This window comes from Capra hircus, chromosome 2, assembly GCF_001704415.2.
Source record: "Capra hircus breed San Clemente chromosome 2, ASM170441v1, whole genome shotgun sequence".
Classification (NCBI taxonomy): domain Eukaryota; kingdom Metazoa; phylum Chordata; class Mammalia; order Artiodactyla; family Bovidae; genus Capra; species Capra hircus.
Genome location: NC_030809.1, coordinates 73414203 through 73433741, shown reverse-complemented (window position 1 = coordinate 73433741; position 19539 = coordinate 73414203). Strand labels below are relative to the sequence as shown.

Sequence of the window (19539 nt, the reverse complement as noted above, 5' to 3'; positions counted from 1 at the left end):
AGGGTGGGTTCGATAAATATCGAGGCACAGATTTAGCCCTGACTGAGGTCATGAGTCAGAGGCCGGAAGAAACCTCAGATGAAAATCTGGAAAATGCCAAACTCAAAATGCCACCACAAAAGGAAATTAATGGTGTTCCTGACAGTAACTGCTTCCCGGTAGCTCAGTGGTAAAGAACTCGCCTGCCAGTGCAGGAGACGCGGGCTCATTCCCTGGGTCTGGAAGATGCTCTGGAGAAGGAAACGGCAACCCACTCCAGCACTCTTGCGTGGAGAATCCTATGGACAGAGGAGCCTGGCAGACTATAGACCACGGGGTGCAGGGTTGAACATGACTTATCGGCTAAACAACAACAACTGTAAGTAACAGAAGCAGCACAAGGGAAGCAACGCTGGCAAGAGAGACCCCACCGGGCGACTCTGGGCTGTGATCCCAGGGCTGTGCCCGCCACCCTGCTCGGGGACCCGCAGGGACCTGGCAGGGCCAGGCTCACAGCCGCTGTGAGGCACTCATTCCACAAGGGCTGGAATAAAGTAAAGGGGACGGGGCTGCAGGAGGGGAGGGCAGCAGGGGATTTGCTGTGGGCAGTTCTGTGCCAGGTCCTTGCCCATATTTTTCATTCCTCCCTGACTCCAGGGTTGAATCACTCTGCTAAATGCCATCTGGGGACCTGGCTTCAGCCCGGGACCTCAGGGGCGGGTCCATCCATGCTTGCGGTTCTGGGCCCATCTTGGCTCTTACGCTTCTTGGGTATGAATTAGCTAACTGACACCTCCCACCATCTCCAAGCCCAGACTTGGCATTATTTATACACATACAACACCCCCATTTGAATTCTAAATGTATCAGCAGGCCAGGTGAGCTCATCTACCTAACAGTAAAAATGCTAGGCCAACTTTCTCTGGGTAGGGGGAGACGTGGTGTGACGTGCTCCTTCTCCACAATTTATTCCAACAGCCCCTGAACCTAGAGCCTAGAAACGCAAACTTCATCCCTGTCAACCCAACTGTAAGCCTGAGGCGAGCTGGAGGCGGAGCCACCCCTCCGCGCTCCGGCACTTACTTCAGCAGGTCCTTGTCCTTGTTGAGATGCTGGAAGAAGGACGGCTCACAGATGAGCTGGTTCTCCTGACACACCTGCTTGCAGGACTGCCCGGGCTCAGCAAATTTTACCTGTAGGGCACTCAGGGGCGGCCACATCACTTGCCCGTGGCAGAAGTCCTAGAATGACAATGAAACTGTCAGTCAAGGGACCAGGGATGCAAGCGGGGGATCCTCAGTCTGCCAAACAGTCCCAACAAGCTGGGGCACTGGCTATGCGAGAGCAGAGAGGGGCAGCGGATGGGAGCCAGATGGACTCAGGTTGGGATCTCAGCTAGAACACGGCCTTGGCCTTGACACCTCTAATCACCAGCTTCCTATGCCCAGCACCGCGCCTGCAGTAACAGGAGCTATCCCTTCATGTCACTGTCCATGATGATACAGTCGAGCTATTTAAAGTCTCCGCCCTTGAAGGCCCATCTCCAGGCCCACGTTCACCAGCTGTTCTGTTCCCTCTGCCCTAATTCCTAAGACATTTTCAGCGACTACCTAATTTGACATAGAATTTAACAACGGTTACCTAATATAACACTGTTTTGTGAGTGCTAGTTTCAACTCAGGGAAGCAAAAGAGGTCTGTAGGTCTCTGGAATAGAACCTATTGTGGGGACATGGTCTTGATAGAAGCTCAGTTGGTTGAAACAATTATAACACAAATTCAATAGCTAGAGAAGCTGTCTGAGGATGTGGGATAGGAGGTGAAGTCACCTGGTACCCCCTAAGAGGAGAGGCACCCGGAGGCAGGGGAGGTGGGGGTGTGCTCAGGATGGGGCTGGTCGGTCATTCCCAGGATCTACAGGGAGCGGGGGAAATGCACACATCCAAGGGAGTCATGGGCGGGGAGGACCAGGAGGAAACGCGTGCAGCATGGATAAGCTGAGCGGAGAGGAGAAAGGTGAAGTGGGACCAGGGATAGGGCAGGTGAGGAGCAGGAACTCTCCCTGACCTGGGACCCCAGCTTTCATCTCAGCCATGCCAGGAGCAAGTCTGAACAGGTACCGGGGGTGGGAACTCAGATACCACTGGCACCCAGAGCCCGCTCTGCTTGAATGTTGCTGATGGAACCCTAGTCAAAGCCTTCCAAATCTCTGGGCCATCCAACCTGCAGAAGACAAGCTGTGTTTAACTTCTTTGGGGGTGGGCTAGACCTCGGGGTACCCAGTGATGGTTAGGATCCTAGGCTCTCAATTCTACTTGGAGGAATGCACCCCAAACATATGGGACACATGGGGCAAAGAAACATACTCAGGACACGAGGAAACCTATGCAATATTGTCGAGAGGAGAAGTGAAAGACTTGAAACAACCTAAAGGTTGTATATAAACAGGTTGTATTAAAAGGTTGTGTTTAAACACCTAGAGCCAGACATCTTGGAGTGTGAAGTCAAGTGGGCCTTAGGAAGCATTATCATCAACAAAGCTAGGGAGGTGATAGAAATCCAGCTGAGCTATTTCAAATCCTAAAAGATGATGCTATTAAAGTGCTGCACTCAATATGCCAGCAAATTTGGAAAACTCAGCAGTGGCTATAGGACTGGAAAAGGTCAGTTTCATTCCAATCCCAAAGACAGGAAATGCTAAAGAATGTTCAAGCTATCACACAATGGCACTCATCTCACACATTAGCAAAGTAATGCTCAAAATTCTCCAAGCTAGGCTTCAAAAGTATGTGAACCAAGAATTTCCAGATGTTCAAGTTTGATTTAGAAAAAGGCAGAAGAACTAGAGAGCAAATGGCCAACACCCATTGCATCATAGAAAGAAAAGATAATGCCAGAAAAATATCTACTTCTGCTTCATTGACTAAGCCAAAACCTTTGACAGTGTGGATCACAACAAACTATGGAAAATTCTTAAAGACATGGGAATTCCAGACCACTTTACCTGCCCCTTGAGAAAGCTGCATGTAGGTCAAGAAGCAACAGTTAGAACCGGACATGGAACAATGGACTGGTTCCAAATCAGGAAAGGAGTATGTCAAGGCTGTATATAGTCACCCTGCTTATATAACTTATATGCAAAGGACATCATGCGAAATGCCAGGCTGGATGAAGCACAAGCTGGAATGAAGATTGCTGGCAGAGATATCAACAACCTCAGATATGCAGATGACACCACCCTTATGGCAGAAAGCAAAGTGGATCTAAAGAGTCTCTTGATGAAAGTGAAAGAGGAGAGTGAAAAAGCTGGCTTAAAACTCAATATTCAAAAACCTAAGATCATGGCATCCAGTCTCATCACTTCATGGGAAATAGATGAGGAAACAAGAGAAACAGTGACAGACTTTACTTTCTTGGGTTCCAAAATCACTGCAGATGGTGACTACAGCCATGAAGTTAAAAGACGCTTGCTCCTTGGAAGAAAAGCTATGACAAATCTAGACAGCATAAAAAAGCAGACACATTACTTTGTTGACAAAGGTCCATCTAGTCAAAGCTATGGTTTTTCCAGTAGTCATGTATGGAGGTGAGAGTTGGACCATAAAGGCTGAGCACTGAAGAATCGATGCTTTTGAACTGTGGCGTTCAAGAAGACTCTTGAGAGTCCCTTGGACTTCAAGGAGATCAAACCAGTCAATTCTAAAGAAAATCAGTCTTGAATATTCATTGGAGGGACTGATGCTGAAGCTCCAATACTTTGACCACCGGATGGGAAGAGCTGACTCATTAGAAAAGACCCCGATGCTGGGAAAGATTGGAGGCAGGAGGAGAGGGGGAAACAGAGGATGAGATGGCTGGATGGCATCACCAACTCGATGGACATGAGTTTGAGCAAACTCTGGGAGTTGCTGATGGACAGGGAAGCCTGGTGTGCTGCAGTCCACAGGAGGGGCTGAACTGAAGTAAAATAATCTAAAGGTTGTATTTAAACAGGTAACTGTTCAGATACAAAGAAAACAAAGCAATGTAACAGGTTACTATGCCCTGACATGGAAATATGCCCAGTACAAATTGAGAAGAGAAAAAAATAGGTCGAATGCTGGTATATAATGTGTTTCCATTTGTGTCAATACACATAATCAGGCCTGTGTTCCTGTAAGAATATCTCTGGCATCACAAAGAAGAGGAAATGGGTAACAGGGTCAGGGATCATCAGGGAATTTGCTTTTCAATGTACGTCCTTCTGGAATATTCTTTTTCCTCTTGCTTTCTGTCTATCCTCTTTGTGGATGGGGAGCTGGTTAACCATCTCAGGCTTTCAGAACTGGAGCCAGCAGGAACAGGTTCCATGCTCCCCCTGTTGGTCACGTGGAGCATTACAGGAGGACTGGGCCCTGCAGGGTCCCTGAGCAGTGAGGTGGGTAAAGCCCCAGAATGCAGGCCAGAGCTGCATCCAGGGGGCCCTTCTGTGCTGTTTGCATTTTTCCTCTTTCAAACCTCAGCTTCCTCATTAGAAAAATGTAGGTGATGAAACTGATGGTATCTTATGGTTCCTGCTTCTCCCCACTTCCTTCCAAAAAGAGGTGATGCTATTACACGTGGAGGAAGGTAACTGGCAAGTAGGCTTCTATTCCAGTCTCCTCATCAGGGCTTGCGATCCCACCAGCAAGATGAACTTGCTGTCGGCTCCCACATTACATCCTATCATGTGAGGATGCACATGCTTGAGCCTGAGTGAGTGTGTGCTCAGTGGCTTCAGACTCTGCAGCGCCACTGACTACAACCCGCCAGGCTCCTCCGTCCATGGGATTCTCCAGGCAAGACTACTAGAGTGGGTTATCATTTGCTCCTCCAGGAGATCTTCCCAACCCAGGGATCCGAACCCTCCTGCATCTCCTGCATTGGCAGGCGGGTTCTTTACCACTGGCACCACTTGGGAATCCCAAGTGAGTTTGGGGCTTAACAAATATTTCACAGCATGAGGTCAGGAAACCTAGAGCCTTAATTTGTATCAGCTGAAAACAGAAGACTCCAGAAGGGTCTAATAATTCAGAGATGATAGAAATGCACTGGTTTAATAGGATCTAGTTTAAGGTTTTGACAGCCCACAGAGCAGGACAGTATGCAGAGTGTCCTCCGATCTCACAGCCCAGGGCTGGAAGACCTCGTCTAGTTCTTCAGATTCGTGATCATCTTCAGCATAATCCATGGAGTTGCTAAGGCCTGTGTAACACAATTATTCCGGTCTTGACCCCGGGTGACAGCATGATGGCAGACCCAGGCACCCTGAATGGGAACCCTGAGTGTTCCCTGGTGGCTGTCACTCTCTAACCAGGCAGCGTATGGAAACTTACTGGCTGAACTTTGAAAATATGTCCATCAAATAGGAAGGAAGACACATGGTGATCAACATAGTTATTGCTGATCAAAGCTGAGCATGTACATGGATATTTGGAAAAGTTTAAGCATTGGTTTTTTGATTTGTTTTTCTGGCTGGCTACTGTAAGCAAAAGAACTGATGCTTCTGAACTTTGGGGTTTGAGAAGACTCTTAAGAGTTACTTGGACTTCAAGGAGATCAAACCAGTCCATCCTAAAGGAAATCAGTCCTGAATATTCACTGGAAGGACTGATGCTGAAGGTGGAGCGCCAATACTTTGGCCACCTGATGCGAAGAGCCGAGTCATTAGAAAAGACCCTGATGCTGGGAAAGATTGGAGGCAGGAGGAGAAGGGGACGACAGAGGATGAGATTGTTGGATGGCAACACTGACTCAATGGACATGAGTCTGAGCAAGCTCTGGGAGGTGATGATGGATAGGGAAGCCTGGCATGCTGTAGTCCATGGGGTTGCAGAGTCAGACATGACTGAGCGACTGAACTGACCAACTGTAAGCAACTTTGCCTATAATTCTTTAGGAGAAATCTGATAGCATTTCTATCCTTTAAGTATAATAATAAAGAGATTCAAAGTCTAATGGACACCAAAGCCTACTTGACTGTATACAACAGGCAAACAACTAGGAAACCTAGATCACTGGACACCATGACAGCTGAAAATGCAAACGCTGGCTTTTACAGCTTGGTAAGAACACTGCAGAATGTCCCTCCTACAGGCAGTGAGAGCTGAGGGTGGTGTCTACACCTACTGAGTCTGGTGGACTCTTAACAGACTGCTTCTTATTCATTCTGAGCCTCATGTGGTTATGTGACGCTGTCCAAGGGACAAAACTGAAAGGGGGAGAAAGATTCTTCCCTGTTAAACTAGGAGGTGGTGGGGCCAGGGAATGTGCTTCCAATGTGAGACCTAGATTTGAGGCCTGGCCTCACCAGGGCGGGGCCCCCAGCACACTGCTCAGTCTGGTCCTGCCTCCATTGCTGGTCCCTACGGAGTGATGCTGCCAGACTGTGGGTGATGCAGCTAAGCTGAAGGCTGGCAAATTGCAGGCGCTCCCTTAATGCTCATCACCCTCCTCTGGTCCCTCTGTGGAGGCGGGGCCTGTGCCCTGTACTGGACTCTGGAGGCACTGCAGCACTGGCCTGGGCAGAAGCGGGCCAGCGCTGGATACCCGGAGCGCTGTGCCTTGTCCCAAGCAGGGCAGGCCTAGCCCACCTGCTCAGTTCGTAATGACCCCCTGCAGCCCCCGGTGCAGGCTCCCTTTATCAGGAGAGCTTAACTCAACTCCACATGAACTCTTGGGTCCCGGTCACCCTTGCTTTGGCTCAGCGGGGGCTGGTCCGGTATCCTCTCACTCGTCTGTTCTGGGTACCAGTAGGACCAGAAATAATGAAGATATATCGGTGGGAATGTAAACAGGTGCAGCCACTGTGGAAAGCAGTATGCAGGTTCCTCCAAAAACTAAAACTAGAGTTGTCACATGACCCAGCAATCCCAGTCCTGGGCATACACCTGGAGAAAATGCTAATTTGAAGATACAGATGACCCCCAGTGTTCACAGCAGCACTACAATGGCCAGGACATGGACACCACCTAAATGTCCATGGAAAGACAAATGGCAAAAGAAGATATGATATACATACATATGCATGATGGAATGCTACTCGGCCATGAGAAAGAACGAAACAATGCCATTTGCAGCAACGGGGATGGACCTAGAGTGTCACGTTAAGTCAGAAGGAGAAAGATCACTGCCATATGATATCACTCATATGCGGAATCTAAAACAAGATGCGTGACTTTGTCTATGAAACAGAAACAGACTCACAGAAGCAGAGAACAGACTTACTGTTACCAAAGAGGGCAGGGGGGTGAGGGAAAGCTGGACTGGGAATTTGGGACTAGCAGATGCAAACTATTATATATATGTAAAACTGGATCACTCTGCTGTACACCAGAAACCACAGTACCTTGTAAGTAACTATACTTCAATAAAATAAAAAAAGAAAGAAATAGGGAAAATGGCAGCAGACCCTTTTTAAGGCTTGGTGAACCATGTGGAAAGCCTGAAGGTGAACAGGCTTGAAGAGAGGGAGAATGAAAGCGTCCCCAGTCAGTGCGGCAACAGGTAAGGCAGGAGGGAGTGGGGATCTGAGTTAGGGTCCCGGCTCCCAGCTGCGGGACTTCACAAATGCCCCTCAAGTTCCCTCTGCCTGCGTTCACATCTAAAATGCAGATAATACCATTTGTCTTTCAGTCCTTATATAACTCCTGTGAGATAAAAAATGAAGTGACTCTTAAGAGGGTACCCATGAAAGTGTTAGTCGCTCAGTCATGTCCGACTCTTTACAACCCCATGGAACACAATCCACCAGGCTCCTCTGTCCACGGAATTCTCCAGGCAAGACTATTGAAGTGGGTTGCCATTCCCTTCTCCAGGGGATCTTCTCGATCCAAGGATTGAACCCAGGTCTCCTGCACTGAAGGTGGATTCTTTACCATGTGAGCCACCAGGAAAGGCAAGAGGGCACCGAGAGATGTTAAATATCCCAAGGGAGAACATTATTTGCTGCCAGGGTTCAGAGGGAAACATCAAGTTGCCTGGATTACCTATGACAATCGTCCACAAGAGCCATCTCTTTGTCCAGCTCCTTGCAGGGCACAACTGACACTTTGTCATAAACCTCTTCTCATCCCAAGTGCCAGCCCCACTGGGTGCTCACGGAAAGTGAGAGGTCCTCTGTTTCACTCAACCTCAGCATCAGCTAACAGGGCAACACCAACTGGCCTCGTCTCCTTGTTCACTCATTCAACTCACTCGTTTGTTCATTTGACAAATACTGTACTTGCTATGAAGCAGGAAAGCATAAAGGTTTGGCGTTTGGATTGCTTAGCTTTGAATCTCAGCTCCTCCGAGCAGCTGAGTGGTCTTGGCAAGCCCCATAACCTTTCTTTGCCTCAGTTTCCTCAACTGTAAAATGATGAAAATGTCAGCAACCACCTCAGAGAGCTGTGGGGAGAGCGGAAGTAAATTAATTATACTGTGTAAAGTGCTCAGAAATGTGCATGACCAAACACCATGGGTTGGCTCTTACTGTTATTATGAGCAAGGGACTTTTCTATGCCCTTGGGGATGACTTGGTTAAAAAAAAAAAAAAGGAACTAAAACACCTGCCTTTATAGAGCTTCTTTTCAGTGAGGGAGATAGAGAAACAAAATAAATAAATTATATGTAATGTTAAAAGCTAGTAATTTCTCTAAGTAAGAATGAAGTGAAGATAAGGAATTGGGACTGTTGGGGAAGAGGGTATTCAGATAAGGCATCACTGAGAATGCAACACTCAAGAAAAGACCTGAGGAAGGAAAAGTATGGGCCATGCAAGTGTCTGGGAAGGACATAACAGAAAGCAGCAAACGAAGCGCGAAGGCCGTGACAGCAAGGGGTCCGGCAGGTTCCAGGAGGAGCGGGCAGCTCCACGCAGCCTGAGCTCTGTGTGTGTGCGTGTGCCCATACGTGTGTGGTGTGCATATGCGTGTGTGCGCATGCGTTGGGGGTTGGAAGTAGGAAGAGATGGTATCTGGGAGGTCAGAGCACCCAGAGCTTGGGGCGGGGGGTGAGGGCTAGTTACCCATATAAAGCCTTGGCTTTTCCTTGGAATGAGATAGAAGCTACTGGAGAATTCTGGGCAGAGGAGTGACAGGATCTGCTGAGCTGAGACCAGTAGACAGGAGCAGAAGCAGGAACAGAGAAACAGTTAGGAAGCAACACAGCAGTGCAGACTCAGAGAGAGAGAGGACAGCCTCAGGCATCTTTTTCCAACAAACCTCCCTGAAATGCTCATAGGGTGGCTTTGAAGGGTCTTTCAGGCATCCATTCAAAACTTAACAAACAACTATTAAAACTTGCCCTGGGTGCTGGAAATCTGAATGTGAATGAGACAGAGTCTCTGGGGACAAAAGCCCACATTTAAAAAAATTACAGAACAGTACACAACAGACGTCCAACCAGGATGTAAAGGCCACTGAGAGGAGAGAGAGAATTAACTCTGGGGACGGGAAGGGGTGGGAGTAGTGTCAGTGAAGGCTTCCAGGAAATAGGGACTTCCGGGCTGGGTTTGGTAGGCTAAATAGGAGTTAGCGGCTTAGCACAAACACAGTGTTTTGCAGATAATTGGTGCTCAATAAAGAACCACTGAATGGTTTTGGCATCATGGGGCTTTGATAGAAATAGAAAAAGATACTATTCTAACCCAGAAGCTTTACATAACCAGAAGAGATATAAACAGTAATTTCCAATCTGGTTAACAAGCTCACTTAGACACAGAACATCTGCATTCCTCTCTAATAATGATTTTAGCCAGTCACCAAATTTCCCTAAGTCTGCTTCAGTATGAAATTTCCCTATAGTAACAATAGTAAGAAAGGTCTATTAATCAACACATTTATGAGAAGTAATGTTCTGAACCAATGAACACAACGTACTATGAAAATGAAGGAAGGGTGCTGCCTTTGTAACAAAGGCTAAGTAACAGTTTGGAGAAAATGTGATTCACCTAACACCCAAAGAGCTGGAGAAGACGGGGTGGGGAGAGGGGGACGCTGCTCCCTTGGAGTGAAGCACTGGGATCTCCTCCATAAACCCTCCACCTTGAGTGGACGTCTGGCTAAATCTCTGATTGAGTTATTACACCATGACATATCAGGTGCAGGTGGATTCAGATACAAGTCTGGAAGCAGGATCTAAAGCAAGTAAGGTCAGGAATTTGCAAAAGAAAAAAAAAGGGGGTGGGGAGTGGGAAGCAGGTTCAAGGCTATGAAATTGGGATTTGGGCCAAGTTTAGCCAGCTAGGTAAGGAGTAAGGAGCATATTTGTTATTTATGTTATAGCAGAAGAATCCAGAGCCAAGCACAGAAAAAGTGTTCAATACATCATGCGTGACTGATTGGATTAAACACATTTCAGTTGCTTGCCAGTACCTGCCATTCTCAACTTGTCCTGTCCTCAGAGTGAACTCTGTCCATGGGTGGCCCCTGGGGCTGATTCCCAGCAGCAGGTGCAAATTTACATTTCCACAAGGGCGACAGAGAAGGTGGTCATGAAGCTGAGCTGTGGTGACTAATCTCTATGGGGATCTTTACACTGCAAGCCAACAAGTTCATGTTGCAAAGATTTAGACATGAACCTCCCACATTTCAAACTCTTCTACAGAGGAGACTATTGGGAGAAACAAAAACACATGTGCACATATATATGAATGTTCAAGGTAGCACTCCACTCTTCACAAAAGCCAAAAGGTGGAAATGACCCATATGTCCATCAGTTGGAGAATGGGTAAACAAACTGTGGTCTATCCATGCAATGGAATACTATTCAGCAATGAAAAAGAATGCAATGCTAAAGCATGCTACAGTATACATGAGCCTTACAAACATTATGCTGAGAAACTGCACAGGGGCACAAAAGAGTCTTTTAGGTGATGGAAATGTTGCGGTAGTAATTGCCAAACCCGAATAATTAACAGCAACAAAAAGCCCCACTGAATTGTACCCTTACATAGAGTGAATTTGAGGGTCTGTAAATTACATCTCAATAAAGTTGCTAAAAAAAAAAACAACAAAAAAAACCACCTGAAATGGTCTTACAACATGCTCTTCAGCTGTATTTTCTACTTCCTGTAAAAACCCTATAAATACTATACAGGATGATTGTGCTCACATCGTTTTGCAAGAAGCTGAGTCTTTTATGTGAAAACCAAGTAAATTGGTTTCTGGGCTCCTACAGCAGAAGTCAAGGCTTTCAGAGGACCTACTCTGTGCGAAGTACCTTCTCAGCCTTAAACATGTATTCATTTCTTGATTCCTCTACCAACTCCATGGGGTAGGTAGTAGTATCCTCACTGTACAGAAGAGGAAACTTGACCAAGGTTACTGAGAGTACGGGCTAAGCCAGGAAGTGAACTTGGCTGTTAGACTCTAGGGCCCAGCACTCAACCATTACCCATTTAACCCTCCTGGGTTCAGGAATGGCCGGGCAAACAGCAACCACCAATTTTTCAAAACAGTGAATACTTCTTAAGCAACTGCCAACCTTCTCCCTGTTTTGGTTCCTCTTCCTCTTTCCCTGTGACCTGGTGCTTCCACCCTCCCCTCTACGTGGAGCTATCCAGGTTCCCTGCCAGGTTTGTTCTTGCATCTAGAACATGCCCCCTTGGAGGTCAGGATGGGCCCCCATGAACCAGATTTCCCAGGAGCTAAAGTTGATTCCACTGTGGCTCTTGGAGTTAACTCTTTTCTCCCTCTCCCTATCTCCAGAGTGCTTTTCTCATAAATGATACAGCTCCTTGCAAAATAACGTGAGCATGGCTTTCAGAAATTAACCTGAGTATTGACATTCCATCAAAAGAACCTGCTCTACTTTCTGGCCTGAGGCAAGCACCGAAGTCTTTCCCAAGAAATGCATAACGAGAAACTTAACAAGCCTGAACACACCCAGACTAGGGGAGAAGAGTGCTCTGGATCTTAGAATACATTGGGTTTTTCTCCTCGCTCCTACTGCTGGAGAGGGTGTTTCTTTTGGAGAGCAATGCAATAGGGCTCGCTATGCAAATTGACACTGTTAGCACAGTAGAGGGAATGGGGGCATTAAGGGAAAAAGCAAGTGGTTTTCCTAAAGCCGGGATTCATTCCCTTTGGGTGCTACCTGGTCTGGAGAGGGAGGTTGCCTGCTGTCAAGCACTCTGAACAGAGGACACACTGAGGCCCAGGGCTTTCTCAATTGCGGTCAAATGGAATCCTCTGGCCCCTGTTGCCTGGGGTGAGTGTGATGAACAACCTTGAAAGGGTTCTGGGATAAAAGCTTCCTTATTCCCTTAGCAGATCACACGGAGGGCTCTGAAGGAGGAGATCAGCCTAATTACGGCTGTGGTGCTCCTACGATTTAAGAGACAGCAAGCGTGCACTGCCGCCACCCTTCAGAGCTTGAGGCTTTCCTGTTCACACCAGAAAGAGCCTCTCTCCTCTCACTGCTCTTTGAAGATAGTAATGAACACTCCAAGCTCTGAAACACCAGAGCCTGGAGCTAATCGTTAAGAGGCAGAAGATCCGATCTGTGAACCAATGGGGTCTTGGCTTCCTAATTTCCTTCTGGAGTTGGGGAACATTATGGCTTCAAGAAAACCCTCCCCGGAGGCCTAGGATAAACTCAAAATAGGCCCCGTTATTGCTCATTAGCAGCACTGACAGAATGCTGAATAAGAAATGCCCCTAAACACAAGCGATTCCTAGAGTCACTTTTCTAAAACACCAATCTGATAGCATCACTGCCCTATTCCTGAGTTAAAACCTGTCTTCAGCCTCCTCTGGTCCCAGAATCAAATTCTGAGTTCTTGAGCTGAGCCTCAGCATCTTTTCAGGATGCGTCTCCTCCGACCTCCTCTTGCATCTTCTCTCTCTCTTCAGTCACAGCCAACCTTCCAATTCACCACCATTTCTTCCCCCCCCCAGGCCTTTGCACCTCGACCTCTCGGGGACCCCCACTTTGCCTTCAGGACTCATCTCCCGCAAAGTGCTTCCAGACACTCTCCCCGCCCTCCCCCGTCCCCACCCTGCACCTGAGCTACACATCCCAGAGCACACCCGGGGAGTCACTGCGACAGATGCAATCAATGGCGGCAGCACTGCCTACCTTCTTGACCTTGAAGCTACTTAAGGACAGAGACTCATCCTTTGACACCTCTTCTTCCCCAACTCCAGGAACAGTCTGCAGTCCCCTCCAGTTGACAAATACTTACAGAGTGGATGCATGAATAACAGCAGGCAGAAAAGAAACCCCTGGGTTTCTGTGAGCTGCAGAGCTCTGCAGAAGAAAATCTCTACCCAGGAGAAGTGTGGAAGGGCACTTTTATTAATTGTCTCTCCAAGTCATTAGGGTCAAGATGAGCCTGCTGGATCCTGGCCCACAGGAATGAAAAGCACACACACTCATCACCCTCCTATTCATTTAATCATTCTTTCAGCTTTGTTCACCTTCTCCCTGACAGGCAGAGGGCTAGGCACTTGGATGTCAAGGGGACCAAACTGGGTGTGGCCCTGCATCACTGAACATTTAACAAGGGTCTATTTGCGTAACAGGACCTTCCTGTTTGAAGGGAAATCTAGTAATAGGTTTAAAAAGAATGGGTTACATGATAACTTCTAAGACTGGCTGGCATTCAAGAATTTTAGGGAAGAAAGAAAAATGGCCTTCAAATAAATATGACAGTCTTTTCAAATATCATATGATACCACTTATATGTGCATTCTAAAAAATGATAGAAATGAACATTTTTTTACAAAACAGAAACGGACTCACAGACAATAGAAAAGAAACTTATGGTTACCAAAGAGGAAAGGTGGTGGTGGTTACGGGATAAATTAGGAGTTTGGGATTAACATATACACACAAGTGACAATGACAGTCACTCAGTCGTGTCCGATTCTTTGTGATCCCATGGACTGTAGCCTGCCATGCTCCTCTGTCCATGGAATTCTCCAGGCAAGAATACTGGAGTTGGTTGCCATTTCCTACTCCAGGGACTCTTCCCGATCAGGGATCGAACCCAGGTCTCCTGCATTTCAGGCAGATTCTTTACCAACTGAGCCACCAGGGAAGCCATATGCACACTAATAAATATATATATACTAATTAACAAGGACCCATTGTATAGCACAGGGAACTATACTTAATATTCTGAAATAACCTATATGGGAAAACGATCTGAAAAAGAATGCACATGTATTACTTAATCACTTTGCTGTATACCTGAAACTACTACAGTATTGTAAACCATCTATACTCTGATATAAAATTCAAAATGTCTTTTTACAGTGTGGTGGTGAGTAACCATTTTCCGTGAGAGGAAGTGGAGACAGGAAAGGTGGAAGTGGGTTTTGGCAGGGATCCTGATAAGATCTCAGCCTCCAGGAAGGGTATAAAGTCTGTGATGTGTTAAAATCTCACTGCCACAGGCCACAACATCCCCGTCTGCACCGTTGGGGAAGGGCTGGCAGCTTCTTGAGATCAAAGAAGATGGGAAGTATAGCTCTGGGACAAGTGTCATCGCCTGAGGCTCCAGCAATGCTGTTGGAGCGAGCCTGCATGGGCTCAAACCAACCCAGCATCCAACCCTGATTCCATGCCGAGAGCATGGAATCATTCCAACCCTGAGCACTATGGCCGAGACTCTTGGTTCTTGTTATCCAGAGAATGGGTGATGATTGCTACCTCCCAGGATTACTGTGAGGATAAATGAGATGATGAGTTGGGATGTAAAGTCTGTATGAAAAGGGCTGTCCCCATTAGGATAATGATACTGTCATTCTTGAGTTAAGTGTCATATAAAGAGTGAATGATATAGTGATTCAAATGCTCAGCTCTCGTGGTAAAGTCTGATGAATACTACTGTAGAATACATTGTCACATAATAATACTATAATGTATATTAAATAATCAACAGCAACAGTGTGTCTTTATTGAACATATGTGTCGGCCTTGTTCCAAGCACTTCATATGTACTAGCTCATTTCACAGTAGCCGCTTGAGGTTCTAGTGTCATCCTCATTTTGCAGGGGAGGAAACTAACACATCCAAGTCATATGGCCAGAAGGCCTCAGCGGAGGGGCTGGAACACCAGTGGATGGCTGCACTGTAGTCCCTCTTTCCATTAACAATCATTCAGAACATCAGGCCTGGGCCCCTGAAGCCTCTGTCTCTGGCTGGCCCTGTCCAGCGGCTGCATTCAGGGTTGTCCATGGTTTACCACAGTCTGTGGCCTCAAATCTTTCCTTGGAAACCTGCCTTGGCCTACAGTCCACGCCTACTTTCACTCTGAACACACCATTTCTACTTTCAGCCTTCAGAGTCCTCCCTGCCTACGTGTCAAGATCTCTTGATTGCACTAAGATGCTCTGCTTTGAAGCAGAGCTCCTCATCTCTTGCACCTGGTCCAGGACCTCATATTCCCCTACCCACGGGGGCTCTTGGCCTGCCTATTTCTAGCTCTGTGTTATTTTTGAAGGCTAAGGAATTAAGATGTTTTAAAATGATGGCAATGACACTCTTGGCCTTTGCTTCTCTGAGCACAAGACACAGTGTCCCAACTCTGTTGGGGGTGGTGGGACCCTAGGAGCCCTCCCCAGCTTTGGAAGTAAAGTTTTGCTTTTATCTGTTTTATATACTGGGATTTCAAGTAAAGTTTCATTTGAAAAGGAATCCTATTTTTAAAAACGTTTGAAAACCACTAAAGAGTCCTACCTATTTGGAATTACTGACATATTTTGAGCCATCTATCTGTCCCCCTCCCCACCCAAGTCTTTGTGTGGTTCCTGGACAAGGCACAGGTCTGATGGTGAAGGAGGTTTTCATCTTGACCATCCAGTCCCTCCCTTCAGTATCCATTTGACCTTCTACCCACAAGGAACATTTTTACTCCAATGACAGCCAGACTCCTCTGGGTGACCATGGCAGTTCATATGTTAGAATTACAAGAAGCCCCCATCTAGCTCGTGGAATCCTCCAAATCGGGACAATCCCACAGAATCATGGTGAGCTTTTACATATTCACGAGCTGCCTGGGGTACCAGCAGGGAGGGAATGGCGAGGGCAGATGCACTTGGGAGAGTCTTACCTGTTTTTCGATGAAAGCATTGATTCTCTGTAGCATCCCCTCGCATGTGAATTCATACGGCATGTATGGCTCAATCTGCAGAAACAGAACAGATCATGAAAGAGGAGGACATGAGACATGTAATCTGTACCCAGTTCTCCACTGATTCACCCACACTCAGGTGCCACTGCCTGCAGGCAGTCAGGTGAGGGGCTAAGAATATGAACTTGGAAATCAGCAGACCTGTCTTTACAACCTCCCTGTTCCTTATCAGCTGTGGGACCCAAAGCAAATGAACTACCATCTTTGAGCCCCAGATCCTTCATGTGTGAAATGGTGATAAGAAAAACCCATGCTTTGGAATCTGTGGTGAATATTACATCGAGGGAAAAAGTCAAGTGCTTAGTTCAGTGCCTAACACATGGCAGGCATTCAAGCAAAGGCAGAGAGGGTCAGTTGTTGGAAGTTGGGGCAGGGTCCATGGCTGCGGGATCATGTGTACCCTGGTGCTGAGCAGCAGGGCACACACTGGAACCAGCAAACATCTGGTAAATGAATGCAGGCCTCCTACCCTGAGAAAGGCATGTGATGAGTTATTTCATGACAGTGAAAAACTTCCTTTTGCACTGGTAGGTGAACATGTACCCAAAGAACTCAAGGATCAAAACACAGTGATCACGCATCACAGAGATTTCAGCAAGAGGTCCCAGGAGGCTAGAAGGTCAAAGCCAACTTCTGCTAAAATGTTGGGCTCTTAAGATCATCTATGATTCTAGCAAGCCAAGACTGAGGGAGGACCAAGATACGACAGATGTTCTAGAGGGAGCAAGTAGTGGGAGATTAGACTTGAAAGAACTAGGATCATGGAAGCTAATGAGCTAGGCTAGAAAGCAGCTCACTGGATTTCCACAAAGGACTTGAGATTTCTACCCTAAGGGGCCTGGACTTTATCAGAGGGTGCAAATAAAGCAGAAGGTGCCTCCCTGGGGTGGGGGAGGCAATCTGATCAATATTGTGATACCTGATGGAAGGGAAAGAAAAGTGGGTTGGAGTTCTGCACTGCCTATGCCAACATTCTGAGGCCTGTGTCTTCAGGGGCAGCCGTCTGGCATTATTAACCTGAAATGGACGTTACACTTGGGAGAAAATCACCAGTAATCCAATTTTTTACAGCTTCAGAGAACCCAAAAGCAGTTAGCACGTTCACCACTTCCCTCTTAAGTCTGCACTTGCCTATCTCAAATCTACAGGGTGGAAGCCTGGACAAAACATCTGTGAGATGAAGCCTGATGAAAATGGGAAATTGACAGAGAAGATACTCATCTGTGGGAAGCCAAGCAGTTGGGCTCAAGGCATATTCTCCCGTTTTCTGTGTTGATTCACACATTACATTTGAAATCTTCATTATCTATCATTGTTACTTTCATAACGTGTCTTTGCATACACAATTAGATGACATATCACACAGCCATTGCTGCCCACATCCACCCAGAGAGAGCCAAGAGAGGCAGAGCCATAAGTACTATCATACCAGGGCAGGACTATTCTGCAAGAACTGAGGTCCTTTTGTCCCTAGATAGTTCATCTCAGACGAGCACAAAATTCTTTAACTGACTTACATCTTCCAAGCTGGCATTTTTCATCCCAAGCTTTTGCACTTGCTGTGCCCTCTCTAACCCAAACATAGTCCTTTACACCCAATGTATACTTTTTATTTTCTTTTAAAGAATATTTATTTAACCAACCTGTGAGTGATTCCAGAAGCTTTCTCTAATTGGCTAGAGAATATGTCTCCCCCCATGTTTGTGGGAAAATATATGGAGGAATAAGAACAACAACAAAAAACATATAATAGAGGACTTGGCATATCAGTTTCATTTATAAAGGGATAAGTAGGGTTTCTAGGGTGAGGTAAACAAACAGCAGTGGGCATGTGTCATGCCACCAACAGATCCTATGTGGTAGGAAGCATACTAAACACTCAAAGGGCATTCCTACAACATATTCCAAAGGGCATCCATTAGAAATGAATTAATTCAAGAGCTCATGTGATAAACACAGAAAAACAGCTCTTCCTATGTCACCCTACCAACCAAACCCAGGTTAACCAAAGGGATGCCGACTCATTACCTGCTCTGTGGCCAGTTCACTGTTCTAAAAGATAAGGAACGAATTTTCCTACAAAGGAAGAGCCAAAAAGAAAAGAAACTATATTCTTACGCCATCTCTGCCAGTAAGTTCCATGAGCCATCTTGCTGTGGATGGGAACAGGGCCCCTCTGTGTGGGAAAGCTCTGCAGCTTAAGAAATATTGGGCACTGGCTAGTCTCTAATGTTAGATATGTTGCACAGGTTTTGTGTGTGTGTGTCAGTGAGACAGAGAGAGAGTTTTCTGCATAACCGTCCTTCAGGGAAAGTCAAGGCCTCTTTGGGGGAATGGAAGGAAAGGGAGTGTGAAACCACAGTGACTGAGAATCCCAAATAGGGCCAGTTATGGAGAAGCAGGGGGAGTTGTTTGATCATCCTGCCTGGTGGAAGAAGGACTGTTAGTCATGGCCACAGGAAGGATGCCTGCAGACTGCACCATGCAGTCCCTCCTGGCCTTGGAAACTTTCCCTTATCCCTCCACATTTTCCCCTCTTTACCTTCTTCCTTCCTGTGGGATTTCCTCTCTCCTCTAGCATTAGTCAGTGTTCTAAGTCAGAGTGTGGATTTCTATGGGAACTACAATCTGAGATCAGTTAACCCCTGCATGGCCCCACCTGACACGTGCCTTGGCACCAGTCAATGAGATATGGTCTTAGAAGGCAGAAGACCACGGGTTGAGTCTTATCTTCTCTATCTACTAGGTAGAGAATTTTAAGTTAGACACTTCATGTGATTTCTCTTGATGATTTCAAATGTAAGACAGGTCATGCCATTCCACTGTTCAAAACTACCCATCATACTTAGAATAAAATCCATAATCCCTCTTTAAGGGGGGATTTATTAAAGGCTCTGCAGACTTTCTCTTCAAAGGCTCTACACATTCTGGCTCCTCTGGAATCTCTTATGGTCTTCATTATTTCCAATAGGAAGTTGGTCGTCTTTCATACTGTTATTCCCCTGAATGTAATAAATTTTTCTCTGGCTACTTTCAAGATTATTTTCCTGATCTTTCATTTTTGGCAGTTCAGCTACAATGTACCTAACTGTGTTCTTCTCCATATTTATCCTGCTTGGCCTTCACTGAGCTCCCAGGATCTGTAGGTTGATGTCATTCATCAATTTTAGAAAATTCTTAGCCATCGTCTTTTCACAAATGTTTCTTCTGGTCATTCTCTCCTCCGAGACTCTCATCACACATCAGCTGGGTTGTTTGATGTTGTTCCACAGATCTCATATGCCCCCTCTCTTTATCTTGTTTCTCTAATTTCAATAATTTCTACTGACAAGTCATTAAGTTCACTGATTATTTTCTTCTGCTGTGTACATATGCTGATAAATCCAGTGAAAGAGTTCATTTCTGATACTGTCTGTACCT

General features: G+C 46.4%; 1 protein-coding gene across 4 annotated transcripts in view; it reads right to left on the bottom strand.

Moving 5' to 3' along the window:
- The window catches only part of MGAT5 (mannosyl (alpha-1,6-)-glycoprotein beta-1,6-N-acetyl-glucosaminyltransferase), a 402706-nt gene that overhangs the window by 12000 nt on the left and 371167 nt on the right, over positions 1 to 19539 (bottom strand). For all 4 annotated transcript variants that reach the window (XM_018062080.1, XM_018062074.1, XM_018062092.1 and 1 more), the window contains 2 exons: positions 16039 to 16113; positions 1063 to 1220 (listed from right to left, as the gene is read on the bottom strand). In XM_018062080.1, the coding sequence (XP_017917569.1) occupies positions 1063 to 1220; positions 16039 to 16113 (233 nt within the window). The remainder of the gene's footprint in view (positions 1 to 1062; positions 1221 to 16038; positions 16114 to 19539) is intronic.